This window comes from Carcharodon carcharias, chromosome 15 (assembly GCF_017639515.1).
Source record: "Carcharodon carcharias isolate sCarCar2 chromosome 15, sCarCar2.pri, whole genome shotgun sequence".
NCBI lineage: Eukaryota > Metazoa > Chordata > Chondrichthyes > Lamniformes > Lamnidae > Carcharodon > Carcharodon carcharias.
In genome coordinates this window covers 16,231,119-16,248,787 of record NC_054481.1, presented here as the reverse complement: position 1 = coordinate 16,248,787, position 17,669 = coordinate 16,231,119, and the positions used below count along the sequence as shown (strand labels likewise).

General features: G+C 46.3%; 1 protein-coding gene across 3 annotated transcripts in view; it reads left to right on the top strand.

Annotated features, from left to right (window-relative positions):
* The window catches only part of txndc11 (thioredoxin domain containing 11), an 84,018-nt gene that overhangs the window by 1,083 nt on the left and 65,266 nt on the right, over positions 1 to 17,669 (top strand). The window contains exons 2-3 of one of the 3 annotated variants that reach the window (XM_041206527.1): positions 15,506 to 15,722; positions 16,092 to 16,127. Coding sequence is in view for 2 of the 3 variants with exons in the window: in XM_041206526.1 (XP_041062460.1) it covers positions 10,263 to 10,291; positions 15,506 to 15,722 (246 nt within the window). In the remaining variant the exon portion in view is untranslated. Of the gene's footprint in view, positions 1 to 10,200; positions 10,292 to 15,505; positions 15,723 to 16,091; positions 16,128 to 17,669 lie in introns of all 3 variants that reach the window. The other 2 variants (XM_041206526.1, XM_041206525.1) reach the window with 2 other exon arrangements.

Below are 17,669 nucleotides of genomic sequence, written 5' to 3'. Positions count from 1 at the left end.
GTGCAGGAGGACCCTCACTCTGCCAGAGGGGGAGGGGAGGGGAGGGGGTGTGCAGGAGGACCCTCACTCTGCCAGAGGGGGAGGGGAGGGGAGGGGGTGTGCAGGAGGACCCTCACTCTGCCAGAGGGGGAGGGGGAGGGGGAGGGGGTGTGCAGGAGGACCCTCACTCTGCCAGAGGGGGAGGGGGAGGGGGAGGGGGTGTGCAGGAGGACCCTCACTCTGCCAGAGGGGGAGGGGGAGGGGAGGGGGTGTGCAGGAGGACCCTCACTCTGCCAGAGGGGGAGGGGAGGGGGTGTGCAGGAGGACCCTCACTCTGCCAGAGGGGGAGGGGAGGGGAGGGGGTGTGCAGGAGGACCCTCACTCTGCCAGAGGGGGAGGGGGAGGGGGAGGGGAGGGGGTGTGCAGGAGGACCCTCACTCTGCCAGAGGGGGAGGGGGAGGGGGTGTGCAGGAGGACCCTCACTCTGCCAGAGGGGGAGGGGGAGGGGAGGGGGTGTGCAGGAGGACCCTCACTCTGCCAGAGGGGGAGGGGGAGGGGGTGTGCAGGAGGACCCTCACTCTGCCAGAGGGGGAGGGGGAGGGGGTGTGCAGGAGGACCCTCACTCTGCCAGAGGGGGAGGGGAGGGGAGGGGGTGTGCAGGAGAACCCTCACTCTGCCAGAGGGGGAGGGGGAGGGGAGGGGGTGTGCAGGAGGACCCTCACTCTGCCAGAGGGGGAGGGGGAGGGGAGGGGGAGGGGAGGGGGTGTGCAGGAGGACCCTCACTCTGCCAGAGGGGGAGGGGAGGGGAGGGGGTGTGCAGGAGGACCCTCACTCTGCCAGAGGGGGAGGGGAGGGGGTGTGCAGGAGGACCCTCACTCTGCCAGAGGGGGAGGGGGAGGGGAGGGGAGGGGGTGTGCAGGAGGACCCTCACTCTGCCAGAGGGGGAGGGGGAGGGGAGGGGGTGTGCAGGAGGACCCTCACTCTGCCAGAGGGGGAGGGGAGGGGGTGTGCAGGAGGACCCTCACTCTGCCAGAGGGGGAGGGGGAGGGGGAGGGGGTGTGCAGGAGGACCCTCACTCTGCCAGAGGGGGAGGGGGAGGGGGTGTGCAGGAGGACACTCACTCTGCCAGAGGGGGAGGGGGAGGGGAGGGGGTGTGCAGGAGGACCCTCACTCTGCCAGAGGGGGAGGGGAGGGGAGGGGGTGTGCAGGAGGACCCTCACTCTGCCAGAGGGGGGAGGGGGAGGGGGTGTGCAGGAGGACCCTCACTCTGCCAGAGGGGGAGGGGGAGGGGAGGGGGTGTGCAGGAGGACCCTCACTCTGCCAGAGGGGGAGGGGGAGGGGGTGTGCAGGAGGACCCTCACTCTGCCAGAGGGGGAGGGGAGGGGGTGTGCAGGAGGACCCTCACTCTGCCAGAGGGGGAGGGGAGGGGAGGGGAGGGGGTGTGCAGGAGGACCCTCACTCTGCCAGAGGGGGAGGGGGAGGGGGAGGGGAGGGGGTGTGCAGGAGGACCCTCACTCTGCCAGAGGGGGAGGGGGAGGGGAGGGGGTGTGCAGGAGGACCCTCACTCTGCCAGAGGGGGAGGGGGAGGGGAGGGGAGGGGGTGTGCAGGAGGACCCTCACTCTGCCAGAGGGGGAGGGGGAGGGGGTGTGCAGGAGGACCCTCACTCTGCCAGAGGGGGAGGGGAGGGGGTGTGCAGGAGGACCCTCACTCTGCCAGAGGGGGAGGGGAGGGGAGGGGGTGTGCAGGAGGACCCTCACTCTGCCAGAGGGGGAGGGGAGGGGGTGTGCAGGAGGACCCTCACTCTGCCAGAGGGGGAGGGGAGGGGGTGTGCAGGAGGACCCTCACTCTGCCAGAGGGGGAGGGGAGGGGAGGGGGTGTGCAGGAGGACCCTCACTCTGCCAGAGGGGGAGGGGGAGGGGAGGGGAGGGGGTGTGCAGGAGGACCCTCACTCTGCCAGAGGGGGAGGGGGAGGGGAGGGGGTGTGCAGGAGGACCCTCACTCTGCCAGAGGGGGAGGGGGAGGGGGTGTGCAGGAGGACCCTCACTCTGCCAGAGGGGGAGGGGAGGGGGTGTGCAGGAGGACCCTCACTCTGCCAGAGGGGGAGGAGAGGGGGTGTGCAGGAGGACCCTCACTCTGCCAGAGGGGGAGGGGAGGGGAGGGGGTGTGCAGGAGGACCCTCACTCTGCCAGAGGGGGAGGGGAGGGGGTGTGCAGGAGGACCCTCACTCTGCCAGAGGGGGAGGGGAGGGGGTGTGCAGGAGGACCCTCACTCTGCCAGAGGGGGAGGGGGAGGGGAGGGGGTGTGCAGGAGGACCCTCACTCTTGCCAGAGGGAGAGGGGAGGGGGTGTGCAGCAGGACCCTCTGCCAGAGGGGGAGGGGGTGTGCAGCAGGACCCTCACTCTGCCAGAGGGGGAGGGGAGGGGGTGTGCAGCAGGACCCTCTGCCAGAGGGGGAGGGGGTGTGCAGCAGGACCCTCACTCTGCCAGAGGGGGAGGGGAGGGGGTGTGCAGCAGGACCCTCACTCTGCCAGAGGGGGAGGGGAGGGGGTGTGCAGGAGGACCCTCACTCTGCCAGAGGGGGAGGGGAGGGGGTGTGCAGGAGGACCCTCACTCTGCCAGAGGGGGAGGGGAGGGGGTGTGTAGTAGGACCCTCACTCTGCCAGAGGGGGAGGGGGTGTGCAACAGGACCCTCACTCTGCCAGAGGGGGAGGGGAGGGGGTGTGCAGCAGGACCCTCACTCTGCCAGAGGGGGAGGGGAGGGGGTGTGCAGCAGGACCCTCACTCTGCCAGAGGGGGAGGGGAGGGGGTGTGTAGTAGGACCCTCACTCTGCCAGAGGGGGAGGGGGTGTGCAGCAGGACCCTCACTCTGCCAGAGGGGGAGGGGGTGTGCAGCAGGACCCTCACTCTGCCAGAGGGGGAGGGGAGGGGGTGTGCAGCAGGACCCTCACTCTGCCAGAGGGGGAGGGGAGGGGGTGTGTAGTAGGACCCTCACTCTGCCAGAGGGGGAGGGGGTGTGTAACAGGACCCTCACTCTGCCAGAGGGGGAGGGGAGGGGGTGTGCAGCAGGACCCTCACTCTGCCAGAGGTGGAGGGGAGGGGGTGTGCAGCAGGACCCTCACTCTGCCAGAGGGGGAGGGGTGGGGGTGTGCAGCAGGACCCTCACTCTGCCAGAAGGGAGGGGTGGGGGTGTGCAGCAGGACTCTCACTCTGCCACAGGGAGGGGGGGCTAGGAGGTGTGCAGCTGAATCACTCACTGATGCAAACATACACACTCAGTGTCAGAGAGAGATGGGAGACAGACAGGACTCACACACTGACACAAACAAACACCCACACACTGAGAGATAGATAGAAAGAGGGGACAGACAGGACTCCCCCTCTCGTGCACACACACACACACTAACTGTCAGAGATGGAGAGAGTGGGGGGCAGGTAGGACTCTTCTCACACACAAACACAGACACTCACTGTCAGAGAGAGAGGGGAGGGAAGGTGGGATCCTCTCTCTCAAACCCACACTGTCAGACAGTGGAAGAAGAGGTCCCAGGATTGTCAGGACCTACACACATTCATTCATATTTATACTTGCCCTGGTTTTGGACCATAGGACAAGCAGGTTTCTTATATATTCTGTCAGAGAGAGAGGTTCCTGGGACAGGCAGGACTTGCATATAACACACAAAAACATAAAATGCTGGAATGCCTGACAGCATCTGTGGAGAGAAAGACAGCTAATGTTTTGAGTCTGTGTGACTCTTCTTCAGAGCGGACTTGCATATACTCATCCACACTTGTAGCTAGCGCTCACGCTCTCTCTCTCACTCACACACAGACACACACACACACTGACTCTGTCAGAAGAAGTGGGGGGTGGCGGAAAAATCCAAGGACAGGCAGTACACACACATTCACACACTGTCATTGAGAAAGCAGTCCCAGGGCAGGCAGGATGCACAGTCGCTGAAAACAAAGTGCAGGTCCAGAACACACACTGTCCCAACACACACCCACTCACAAACACACACATGCTGTTAAGGAGCAGTCCCAAGTCAGGCAGACACACTCAATCGCACACATTCTCTCTCACTCACTCTCTCATTCTCATACTGACTTTTACTCTCATCTTTCCCACTCATTCTCAACACTCACCTAATATCCCATTCTTGAAAAAAAAAAATGCTCTCCCCCCTGTCTGTATGATTGACTCTTATTTGAGCCAAGATAAGCTACTGTAAGTTTTGACATCTAAGTGCCACTTTTCTATTCATGGAGCAATCTGTATGGAAGAATGTGAACATTTTAAGAAGTTATATATTTTATACAAATGCTGACGATCTGCTTCCTTCTATTAGAGGTCCTACACTTCTGAAGAGGCCAGACCAAAATATTTGAAAAACTTGTAAATTCTAATTTTTCTGCCAAAGACATGCGTACACTTGCATATGTTGTGCAATGTGGCAGAAATATAAAATGCAGGGAGACTTCTAACTTATTAGAAGCCACAGCTGTCTTGAGCAATGATTTGTAGTGATGTATCATATATTTGACAGATGCATTCTAAAAACATTATTTGAAATGCACCATCTCCTTTCTTTGCTGGGCTGGGTTACATTTTTGGCATGTTTGCAGCATTGGGTTCGCACACTTGTCTTTCCATTCCTGAGATGGAGGTTTGAATCTGTCATGAAAGTGTCATTGCTTGGGAATAGAAAGCCTCTCCACCACTTGAGCCCGCGTGGCAATTCTTGACTGTTTCATCATTGAGTTGTGTGACACTAACCAGTAGAGTGGCTAGCTGGTGTTGACCATGTACATATTTCTGGGCCTGTGATAAGGCTGCCCTCTCCTTGAGCTAAATAAGAATCTGCTGGGGTTGATTTGTACTTCTGTGTCCTTTCGTGTGAAAGACCTCTTTGGTCAAAAGAGAGAGGGTGAAAACCAATTAATTGTGTATAGCTTGTATTTGTTTAAGCAATTATTTAATAAGTGAAAAATTGGAATAAACACATTTTGCAATGATAGTTAACCTTTTGGGTTTTTGTATCAATTGCCATAAGCTGAGTTGCTTTTTGAGTTTCATCACTTCATATCATTCAGTAAATGATTTTTGAAAAGATAACTTTGAAGCAACTATCATGGGTTACACTGCCGTTATAACATCAATTACGCAAGAACTGGGGGTTGTGTGTGTTTTTAGAAAATGTGAAGTTTGACTGCAGTAATGACTTTTGCTTTACATCATCTTTTTGTCATCTGTGTCCGTGCAGATGTAATTAGTGAACTGAAACACCGTGTTGGTTCTGTTAAGCTGAATCATCACAGTGTATCCTGCTGGGATCTGTGTCCAAGAATCTCATTTAAGCATACTTGTCAATGGTTTTAGAATCGCAACCAAATAGTATAGCTCACAAAATATACTTATTTTCAAAGTGGGATTCTGCCTTTAAAGAGATTCGTTTTTCCCTTTATTGTAATTTGAAATTAGTGATTTGAGTGCATAGGATAGTTATATTAATTTTAAGTTTTGACTTTTGCTTTAAATGTATTTGAAGTATGTGAATGTTATTGGAGGTCAGTTAAACAAATGAATACAGGAACCTTCTTATAAATTCATCTACACCACTCCACAAGTAACTTTCTGCTTTCATTTGCTCAGTTTTATTACAGTATTTATTGGCTCTTGAAGCTGCTTCACTATAATACAGCATGACAGATCAACAATATAAAGCCCCAAAATGTAATTAATATACTTAAGTAGCACCGATATGCCCTAACTAAAAGAGAACTAACTTGCATTTATATAGTGCCTTTCATTACCTCAGGACATCTCGAAGTTCTCTACAGCTTGGTTTTAGAAATGTAGTCACTGTAATGTGGGAAACTTGGCAGCCAACCTGCACACAGCAAAACCCCCATAAACAGCTGTGTGAATGACCAGAATCTTTTGAGGGATTCATATTGGCTAGCCCATTAGAGAGAACACCTGCTCTTTTTCAAATAATGACATGGAATCTTTTATGCCCACCAAGAAGCAGATGAGCAATGTGTTTTAGAGCTGTGGCCCCTTTAAAATGTTTTTGCACGGTTGCGCCTGTGTGGTAACTTAAAGGGGCAGATTTGTGTGCAGCCTGTGCAGGGATTTTTTTATTTCCCAAAAATATACTTTAAAATTTGTACAAAGTACATTACATAAAAGTTCAAATCTGATGTTGCATAAAGTGCAATACAAGATCTGTTTATTTTGATACAGTACATGAACTTCCCCGCTACACTTGCCATTATAGGTTATATTTACAATGTGCATTTTATATCAAACATTCTCTAGTGGTTACAGCCAGAGGGGTTTTACACAGTTCCTAGCTCCTTGGTATGCTATAGTGGGAGGGCCTTAGACTGTGGCCTTTCCCCATTTAAGCATTTGTGGCATCTGCCCCATGCTTTAGTGCGTCCCTCAGCATGTAGTCCTGGAGCTTGGAATATGTCAATCTTCAACACTCGGTAGTCGACAACTCTTTCCACTGGAAGACCAGCAAGTTTTGGTCAGATCTTCCTGCCAGGTACAGTGCAATTCTGATCAGGGTGAATCATCAACTCCAGAGCAGATTTGACCTGATTGGCGATGACCTTGGGCAAAATTTCAGAGTCTACACCAAAAGTGAAATAGGCTGTCAATTTCTGATGTCCTCTTCCTCCTCCCCCTTTCTGCTTGGATTCTGACATGTTGCCAGCCATAAACATACACAGGTAGACATTCAGCAGGTCTGGGCTGACCCAGTCCCACAGAGCCCCGCATGTGAGTGTAAAAGTCGAGGCTGAAACTTTCTCAGCTATCTTCAGCCAGACATGCTAAGTGGATGATTCATCTCTCCCTTCTCCTGAGGTCCCTACCATCTCAGAAGCCAGCCTTCAATCAGTTCAATTCATTCCATGACTGATCAAATGGCTGAGTGTACTGGATGCAGCAAAGGTTACGGGCCCCAAATCCTGACTCTAGTGCTGAAAACTTGTGCTCCAGAAATAGCTGTGCCTCCAGCCAAGCTGTTCCAGTATAGCTACAGCACTGGCATCTACTGAAAAAGTGGGGAATTGTCTAAGTAAGGCCAATTAGCATCCCCCCCCCCCCCCCCCAATCATCATTCTATCTTCAATCACCAGCAAGATGATGGAAGGTGTTGCCAACAGTGCTATCAAGCAGCTCCATTGCTCAGTTTGGGTTCTGGAAGGGCACAAGGCTCCAGACCTCATTACAGAGTGTCCTAAACATGGACAAAAGAGCTAAATTCCAGAGGAGAGGTGAGAGTGACTCCCCTTGACATCAAGGCAGCATTTAACTGAGTGTGGCACCAAGGTGTCCAAGAGCAATCAAAGTTAATGGAAATAGGGGAAAATTTCCTGTGGCTGGAGCCATGCCTAGCACAAAAGTTGTGGATGTTGGAGGCCAGTCGTCTCAGTTCCAGGACATTGCTCCAGGAGTTCCCTGGGGTGGTGCCCTAAGTCGAACCATCTCCAGTTCTTTGTCAGTGGCCTCTATTTTATCATAAGGCCAGTGCTTGTATTGTTAAGTTCTATTCATATTTCCTTTGGTAACAAAACACTTCGTGCACATATGCAGGAAGACCTGGACAGTCCGTGCCAACTGTCCAATGTAACCGTCCCTGGAACTCTGTACCTCATAGTACTGAGGGTGTACTTTCACTAGATGGACTGCAGTGGTTCAAAAAGGAAGATCATTACCACCTTAAGGACAATTAGATGGGCAATACATGTTGGCCTTGCCAGTGACTCTCACCCTGTGAATGAACACATCAAGTAAATATTTGTAGTTGGACAGTAAAATTACTAGTGTTCATGTTTAGTGTATATGCAGACAGATGGTTGCTGTTATTTGGATAGTGCTAATTTTGCAAAGTATGGTCATATTACTGATAATTTAGTTGGACACAATTGTTCTGATCATCGTTTGTTTGAGAAGTTAACCATCCATTTGGAACTCCCTCTGGGGCCTGCTTTGTAAAATTTGTGTTGCATCTGATACTTATGTTTCCTGGCATGCTGGTTTTTACCACTTACCAATTTTGTGGGGGTTCAATTCCAGTTTAATTTTCAGGAACGTTTCTGTTGATGTCACAGACCAATTGAAATGATGTACTGAAATTGAGGCGTCTTTTGTAGCTGGGGAAACTCCTTCATCCCTCCTGAGGGTTTTCTTGGGTAGAAGGGCAAGATCGGAAATTGAAATGAGGAAAATATGCCTCTCTGTAGGTTTATGGTGTTGTGTGTGCACACATCCCATATCTCTGTATTTGCATAAGCAATTGCCAGTCTACTTTTTTTTGTATTTAAGTGTTTTTAACTTGTACCTCCAGTTTAGGGAAATTCCCTGGTTTAGGAATGTTGGCTTTTAATCCACATTTTGAAAGTGCAAGCATAGCAAATGATACCTATGAATGAAATCCTTATTGACATATAACTGCATATGTCTACAGGCTATTCCCTCAGTCACTATTTTACTTAATTTAACAATGCTCTTGCAGACTTCACACTGTTGGACCCCAATTTCTTTTATTCTTTTCAGTCTTGCTGTTGTGAGTGGGTTGTTGTAACGTGCCTCAGCCATTCATGCTTTTCTATTATAATAGAAATTAGAATTTGCATGTTAATTATCAGACTCGAACTTGGAAATATGACTAAATTGTACATGATCATACATGTTACGTTACACAGTGTGGTTTCAGTCTTTGCATCCCTCCCAGAATCTTTCATTAAGAGTGGGTGCATTTGAAGTCGGGTGTTTTATTCATTTATTTTTTCACAGGATATGGGTGTCATGGGCAAGGTCAGCATTGATTGCCAATCTCAAATTGCCCTTTAGAAGGTGGTGGTGAGCCATCTTTTTTAACTGCTGTAGTCTCCTGTGGTGTAGGTACACCCACAGTGCTGTTAGGGAGGGAGTTCCAGGATTTCTATCCAGCAACAGTGAAGGAACGACGATATATTTCCAAGTCATGGTGGTGAGTGGCTTGGAGGGGAACTTCCAGGTGATGGTGTTCCAATGTATCTGCTGCCCTTGTTCTTCTAGATGGTAATGGTTTCTTAGGAACTTTGATGAATCCCTGCAGTACATCTTATGGATGGTACACACTGCTGCTACTGTGCATTGGTGGTGAAGGGAATGAATGTTTGTGGATGGGTGCCAATCAAGCTGGTTGCTTTGTCCTGGATGGTGTTAAGCTTCTTGAGTGTTGTTGGAGCTGCTCTCATCCAGTCAAGTGGAGAGAATTCCATCACACTCCAGAATTGTGCCTTGAAGATGATGGGTAGGCTTAGGGGAGTCAGGAGGTGAGTTACTCACTGCAGGATTTATAGCCTCTGACCTGATCTTGTAGCCACAGTATTTATGTGGCTAGTTCAGTTCAGTTTCTGGTCAATAGCAACCCCCAGGATGTTGGTAATGGGGGAATTCAGTGATGGTAATGCCATTGAATATCAAGGGGTGATTATTTAGATTCTGTCTTGTTGGAGATGGTCATTGCCTGGCACTCGTGTGGCATGAATCTTACTTGCCACTTGTCAGACCAAGCCTGGATGTTGTTCAGGTCTTGCTGCATTTGGACGTGAACTGCTTCAGTATCTGAGGAATCACGAATGGTGCTGAACATTGTGCAATCATCAACGAGCATCCCCACTTTGGACCTTACGATGGAAGGAAGATCATTAATGAAACAGCTGAAGATGGCTGGTCCTAAGGCACTACCTGGGGAACTCGTGCAGTGCTGTCCTGGAACTGACATCACTGCAGGAGCTCCCCCACTTGCAGGTGGTGGTGTTCCCATGCTTCTGCTGCCCTCTACTTAGGTGGTAGACATGGAAAGGCCAGCATTTAATCCATCTTAAGCCCTTGATAAGATGGTGGTGAGCCACCTCCGTGTACCACTGCAGTCTTTGTAGTGAAGGTACACCCACTGTGCTGTGTGGAGTTTCAGGGACAGTGGTGGCAATATATTTCCCAGTCAGGACTTGGAGGTAGTGGTGTTTCCATGTTCCTGCTGCCCTTGTTCTTCTAGCTGGCAGATAACGTGGTTTTGGGAGGTGTGATTGAAATAGTCTTGGCAGTGCATCTTATAGATGGTATATCTGCTACCACTCTATCCTGGTGGTGGGGGAATGAATTTTTAAAAAACTCAACAAATGAGTGAGCATTTTTTTTGTTTTGCTTGACAGTTAATATGATAAATCAAACACTCAAAGAGAATTCCATCACACTCCAGAATTGTGCCTTGTAGATGATGGATAGGCTTTGGGGAGTCAGGAGGTGAGTTACTCGCCTGGTTTTACCATTTCAACTATTGGTTAAACTGATGTGTACTTTTTCCATTGTATTTTTTGTCTTCAGAGCAATGCTACAATGCTGATTTATTCTAAAGAGATCTCCTTACTAGTATTTTGAGGCACTTTAGTTTGACTTTCACACACTGCTGGATGCTGACTGCTGTATATACTGGGGTACTTGGTGACATTGCTGACCAGTGTCCCGAAAATGAGATATTGTGCATCTCCTTTTTAAGACCTTTGCTTTAAACTCAGTCTTTGACTAAGCTTCAGGCCATCCCCTCCTATAATCTCACTCTTTGGCTCAGCATCTATATTTCAGTTTTGATCACAGCTCTGTGAAGCATCTTTAAATGCTTTGCTATGTTAATGGTGCTATATAAATGTCAACTGGTTGTTGCTTTTATTATTTTACAAGTTAAATTTTAACTTGGGCCTGTTAGTTGCCTAGATATCCTGCAGTGCTTACAAAGAACCTACCACCTCAGGAAATTGTGTATCAATTTATTTCACTAAAGTCATCAAACACCTTTTATTATGCAGATGGCACCACCACTCAATTGAACTAATCAAACAGGCTGGAAAGATGTTTAAAAGCTGTTCAAGAGTGGCACGAACACTTGGTTTGAACTTGTGTTCTGCAAAGCCTCTATTTGCCCACTGATATGAAATTTGCAACCCTCCATGACGCAGCTGGAGGTGGAAAAGAAGGGAAACTTACTGGTCAGTATAATTGAAAGTCAGATTACATAGTATTTGGGAGCAGGAGTAGGCCATTTAGCCCTTTGAGCCTGTTTAATTCATAGACTAGATGAAGATGATGCTTCCATTTATTATTTAAACAAGGTGACCTAAAATAGTTCTTTTGCTTAGAATTGTAAGGAACCATTTGGCTTATCAAGTCCATGGCAATTCTTCTGAAGAGTTTTTTGTACAAATATTTTCTACACATTATGGTACAACCAATGGTAAATGATGAGTTGTTCAAATCCCAAAGGGCAACTTGAAATAACTGTGACAACTTGTTTGCAATTTTTATAAATTTTGAGATGCGTACCTTGAATTCAGTAGTAATAAGACCACCAAGTCTTATAGGTTTTTACAAAACTAGATCAAACATTTATTAAAGAAGAAATGACTTTAAATGCATACATAGATCTACAAATTACTACTATGATAACTTCCAAATTTCCTACTTAATCTGACTCCCAGTTAAATTTTCACTAAGGCAACAGTAAGACACATTTTAAAAAGATCCAGACAAAATAAACGATACCCTGAGTGGGTGGATTCAAAGTGAGTTCTCTTAACTTCACTCCTTGAAGGCAGCAGTTTGGTACATACAGGCTGATTGTTGAATCGAAGACTGCCTTCCCTTACACACAGCCCTCATTCCTTTTTACATATTTTCCCCGTTGAATGCCAATATCCATTGTTTCACTATGTACATGGACTTTACCTCCCTGATAATAAAAAATCTGTCATAGCACTGAGTTTTACCAGTAATCTTGGAGAAAAATAAATAAACAAATGCACTATTTATTACTACTTCTGGCTAAGTGTATATTACACCCCCACTTTTAAATTCAAGCCATGCTTGATTTAACAATCAAATTGCCCCCTTTACATTTCACATTCTAAAACTTCCCCATGTTTACCTAATTAACATTTCAAACCTAACTTCTCATCTTACATCAAAGCACCCAGACTAGCTGCCTCTAATTCACTCACTCACTCACTCAAAATAAATTCCAATAACATATGGACATTATTATATCTTCCTGACAACATGTGCTATTGAATCAGTCCACCAGAGACAGAGATTGCCAGTTGACACTGCTCCTGAACGGTTCAGTAATGAGAGCCAGGGATTTGGGACACCAGAAATCTGCAATGCTAACTGGCTTGGTGCAATAATTAGCTAACCTTTTAAACATATCTTTAATGTAGTAAACTCACTTACAAAAAACAAATGCAAGCAATACAACTAATTCATTGAATGCCTTCTTATTTAAAAAAAAAATGATAGCTCATATTAATGCATAAAAATTGCTACACTATTGCACTAACCAACATTAATTGCCTATAGACAAGCAAACTTGTCCAAAGCTCGGTTTCTTCAATCAAGACAGTAATTTATAATTTCCACTAAAATTTCTATCTGTTGCACCATTAAAAGGTTTCAAAACTCCATAATGGATTTCATTCACTTTTTTTAAAATCCATTTTAAAAAAAAATGTTGTATTCTATTTGGCAATAATGTTGGTGACTGATTCCTGCGTTGTGACTATTTTGGCTACCCCAAAAGATCACAAATTCTGCTGCTCTGGGGCAGCTTCCTTTTTTAATTGAAGTCCAGGCTGACACACTCCAGTACTTCCTTTTACTGGCCTAAGAAACAGGGGTATATGCATGTATCGTTTTGTTGAGTCAAAATTGTAGAACACTTTTAACTACGGATAGTGCTCCAGTAGAACTTCTGATGCCTGCCTCAGGGTTTTATCACTTCAAAATAAAATCAGATTTTTTTACTGCGTTAGGTAATGTGTTCAACTGGTTCAAATCTTGTTGATGCCAAGCTATAATATTTCACTGCATTCTTGCAGTTCCTATTTTTTGTTGCTGGGTGGCACTATACCACACTGTATTCAATGTTCATATTCATGTTTCTTTTCACGTTACTGTAATTCCTGCCTCAGCTCGAGAGGATATTTGACATTCAGCAGCAGTGATGTCATCCAATAGGCTAAGTAGCCTATCACATTGGAGAATTCTCTTAGACAGCAAACCAGGAAGGGAAAAAAACCAGAGGCTTTCACTTTTTGTTCATTTTTTGCAGAGAGCCAAGTAAATATTAGGAGACACATATGGGTTTAAGGTAGAAGCTAAAATATCATCAACTTTAACATTTTATTATTTAAACAATTTTTTTAACATTAGATTAATCTGACATTGCACAAATGTAAAATTCATTCTTCGGCCAAATAAATTGATTGGTAATTATGCAGTTAATATGCCGTTTAAAACCCAGTTACACCTTATTCAAGGTGCAACCTTTTCAAGGGTTTTACAGCGAGACAAATACCATAGAAGTGATGTTCAGGTTCCTGTGTCTGAAACTGAAGATGGTTGATGGGAAGAAACTGGCTCCCAAGAAGGGAGCCAAGAAAGGCCCATAGAAACCATCAGCAAAGGGTGGGAAGAAGCGGTGAAGGTCGAGGAAGGAGAGTTACTCCAGCTACGTCTACAAAGTGATGAAGCAGGTTCGCATCAACAGCAGCATCTCCTCCAAGGCCATGAGCATCATGAACTCGTTCGTGAACGATATTTTCGAGTGCATCGCGGGTGAGGCTTCCCGCTTGGCCCATTACTACAAGCGCAGCACCATCAGCTCCCGGGAGATCCAGACCGCCCTGCGCCTGCTGCTGCCCGGGGAACTGGCCAAGCATGCCGTGTCAGAAGGGACAAAGGCGGTGATCAAGTACACCAGCTCCACGTAAAACCCCACGATGGACTGAAAAACATTCAACACATTCAAATGAAGTGATTACTAAAGATATCCACCTGCGGCAACCTCAACAGTGCATCCTGTGGAGGAGCAGGGAATCACTGGCAGCAACATCTGGAGCTCTGCGTTTAACTGTACACGTCCGATGTCTGAAGTTTCACCATTGTAAAGATGGCGAATGCTGACGGTTCTGCCGTCATTTACACCTGCAAACACCAGGCCCGTTTTCATTTATTCTGAAGCAAGTTGTCCTCTTAAACCTTGAGTGTAGGCTACAAAACCCATAAGCTCCCAAGTAAAATATTTCACTCCACCCACTTTGTATTGCCAATATCAGTAACGTCACTTGTATGTGTTTTATAAGAGCATAAGAAATAGGAGTAGGCCATTCGACCACCCTCGAACCACTCCGCTATTTAATAAGATCATGGTTGATCTGATTGTGGCCTTGACTCCACTTTCTTGCCTACACCGCCCTCATCTCCCCCCCCCCCCCCCCCCCCCCCACACCGCCCAATAAGGGTGACTCCCTAGTCAATCAAAAATCTGCCTAACTCCACCTTGAATATATTCAATGATCCAGCCTCCACTGCTGTTCATGGAAGTGAATTCCAAAACGCTTAACAACCTTCTGAGAGAAGAAGTTTTTCGTCATCCCCACCTTAAATGCAAGACCCCTTATTTGGAAACTGTGGCCCCTAGCTCTAGATTCCCCAGTTAGGGGAAACTTTCAGCATCTGTCCTGTCAACTCCACTCAGAACTTTAAATGTTTCAATATGATCACCTCTCATTCTCCTAAACCCCAATGTGTACAGGCCCAACTTACTCAACGTTTCCCCATCAGACAAACCCCTCATCCCAGGAATCGGCCTAGTGAACCTTCTCTGAACTGCTTCCAATGCAAGTATCTCACTCCTTTAAGTAAGGTGACCAAAACTGTCCACGGTACTTTAGGTGTAGTCTCACCAATACCCTTTACAATTGTAGTAAGACTTCCCAACTTTTATACTTGGTCCACCATGCAAAAAGGTCAGCATTCTGTTTGCCTTCCTATTTACTTGCTTTACCTGCATGCTGACTTTTTGTGAGTCATTTACAAGGACACCCAGTCCCTCTATACCACACCATTCTGCAGTCTCTCTCTATTTAAATAATATTCTGTTTTTTTTTTAAATAAAATATTTATGTAGCTACCTGAAAGGAAACTGGTATCCAGCTGCTTTGGTGTATTACTGGATTACAGGTGGCATGAAGATAATACTATTGAAGAAATGTGAGGCCAATTTGAACTGTGAATGCACAGTGGGGAGCAGAGCTTTTCACTTTGGTTGTTTGTGAATTGTGAGGGAATCAGGCACTGCAAACCTTTTTTTTTTGTTTCTAATTCATGTATGCATTGCAAAAAGCAAGATTTCAGATGGAAGCCTCTGTATAATGGACATTGGGAAGCAGCACGTAAAAATGTTGATACATTTTAAATGTACACTTATTTCCCTTTGCTTATGAGTAATGTATTTTTAATGTTGCGTCAAATGTCATAACCTTAATGCCTGACTTTCATGGCAGCAGGTGAGAAATTGGAACAGGTTTCTTGCAGTAATTATGTTTTGTCAGCTAATATATTTTGTTATTAAATTGTGATTTAATTGTGAAAAGTAAATGAGTTCATTTTTGGTTTCTCTTACAGTCGGGCAAAAGATGTAGTCAAAATGGCCCCGCCTCCTGTTCGGTTCTTCTCCCCCAACTCTCCTGTTATTGACCTGTACATGGGACAACTGGACCAAGTGGAAAGATATTGCCACATATCTGAAGTCTACGTTATTCTGTTTTATGCTCCTTGGTGTGGAGAGTCAATTTCAGTCAAGGGTGAAATTGATCAGGTAGCAATGAAGCTTCGGGATCAGGTGAGTAGCATTTTGTGTCCTTGACCATTCATTGCTGACTTCCCCTATGCACTTATAGTAAAACCTCAACTTGCAAACCTTGGTTCTCAACTGCAGTGCGGATGCTGTATGTACTAGGGGTACTGTGAGCTGCATGCCTTTCATTTAGGAGTTTCTGTCCCACATCTGTGGCTACTGCAGATTATAATTATTGTATTACACATTGTACAGAAAATTGGAACTATCAATCCTGTCTGCCATAAAAGGTTTAAGACTAAATGATTTAATGTTTACATAATCACCTTCTCAAAGCAATGGACATTTTAAACAGTTATTACCCTTTGGTTACAATCTTATTGAGTTTGTGCTGTACTTGCTTATGTTTTATAGTTTACACCTTAAGAATCTACTACATTGGATTAAAAGGTAAATTTGGAGTAAAGGGCATGGGACATTTTACTTATCATGGAACAATTGAGGATTTAATATAATCTCAGAATTATGAAAATTTTGAGGGTGTGACTCGTGAAAGATTGTTTCCACTGTTGGCAAATTGGTAGTAAAGGAGCACCAATTCAGGATTGTCACTTACGCGAAGAGGAATTTGATCTTTGAAATTTTTTCCCCTGTAGCTATTAAAATATGGAATTCGGTATTGCATGTGACTATTGAGGCAGAAACTGTAACATTTTAAAAGTGAATTTGATAAATATTTGAAAAGGAATCTAAAATGACACTGGAGGAAGGGCACAGAAATTGAATTAGAGCAAATAACACTGGGACAATGGGTTGAATATTCTTCCTCATGAAATTACAGCAGAGGAAGGAACAGAATGTTATGCTGGTGGGGATTGATGAAGAAGGAAGAGGCTTGTATGGAACATAAACACCAGCATAGATCATAAATGCCCGATGAGAGCGTTGTAAAATTCAGCGCAGTCCAACATGGGTGCTATAGGTTTAAGTTTCAGGGAGGGTTAAAGTAACACAGAAAATTGTCCACAGATGTTGACTTGAGCCTTGGGAATCCATTGAGCCACAACTGATCACTTTTACCTGTCAAAACATCTATATTTTATGTGTAATCAAAAACCTTAAGTCACCCAGCAACGAACAGCACTGTAGGTGTACCTACACCACTTGGACTGCAGTGGTTCAAGAAGACAACTTGCCACCACCTTCTCTAGGGCAATTAGGTGTGGGCAATAAATGCTGGCCCAGCCAGCGACACCCACGTCCTATGAATAAATTTTTAAAAAATTAACTATTGGGAGCTACCGCTGCTTCTAGAAATGTTAACCCACTCACCTTTCTACAACTTACCCATTGGTATTGCTCATCACTTTTCTATGCACAGAAAGATAGAAAGCATTTTGAACAGCAGTCACACATTCCTAATGTATATTATAATATGAACTTTCCAAACCCCACACCAACGGGTGACTTAGTGAAAGATCCTTGGCAACACACCCACAATTTTTAAATGGATTGTTTGCAATCACGATATTTAAGGGTTAGAGAAATCAAAAGACTTCCTTTTTACATACCATCCACAAGCCTTTCGGAGAAGCACGAGGCAGTTTTTACACCAAAACGGTAGGCCAGTCTCGATTTGTTATGATCCTTGGCCAGACCCTGGGAAATTTGAGCTTGTGTAGTAAAGTTTATTTTGTGTTCAAAACCCGTGTAACCTTGTGGTTTATTCCCTTGGTATCCATCTTGAATATCAACCTTTTATCCATATTTTTTAAAGAAAAACTTTTTTTTGATCCGAACCGGATCTCTCTCTCTCTCTCTCTACCCCCCCCCCCCCCCCCCCCCCCCCTCCCCCCCAAACACCCCATCCCGGGGTCTGGCTAAGGATCATAACAATAGAGACTGGCCTACTGTTTTGGTGTAAAAACTGCCTCATGCTTCTCCTAAAGGCTTGTGGATGGTATGTAAAAGTAAGTCTTTTGATATCTCTAA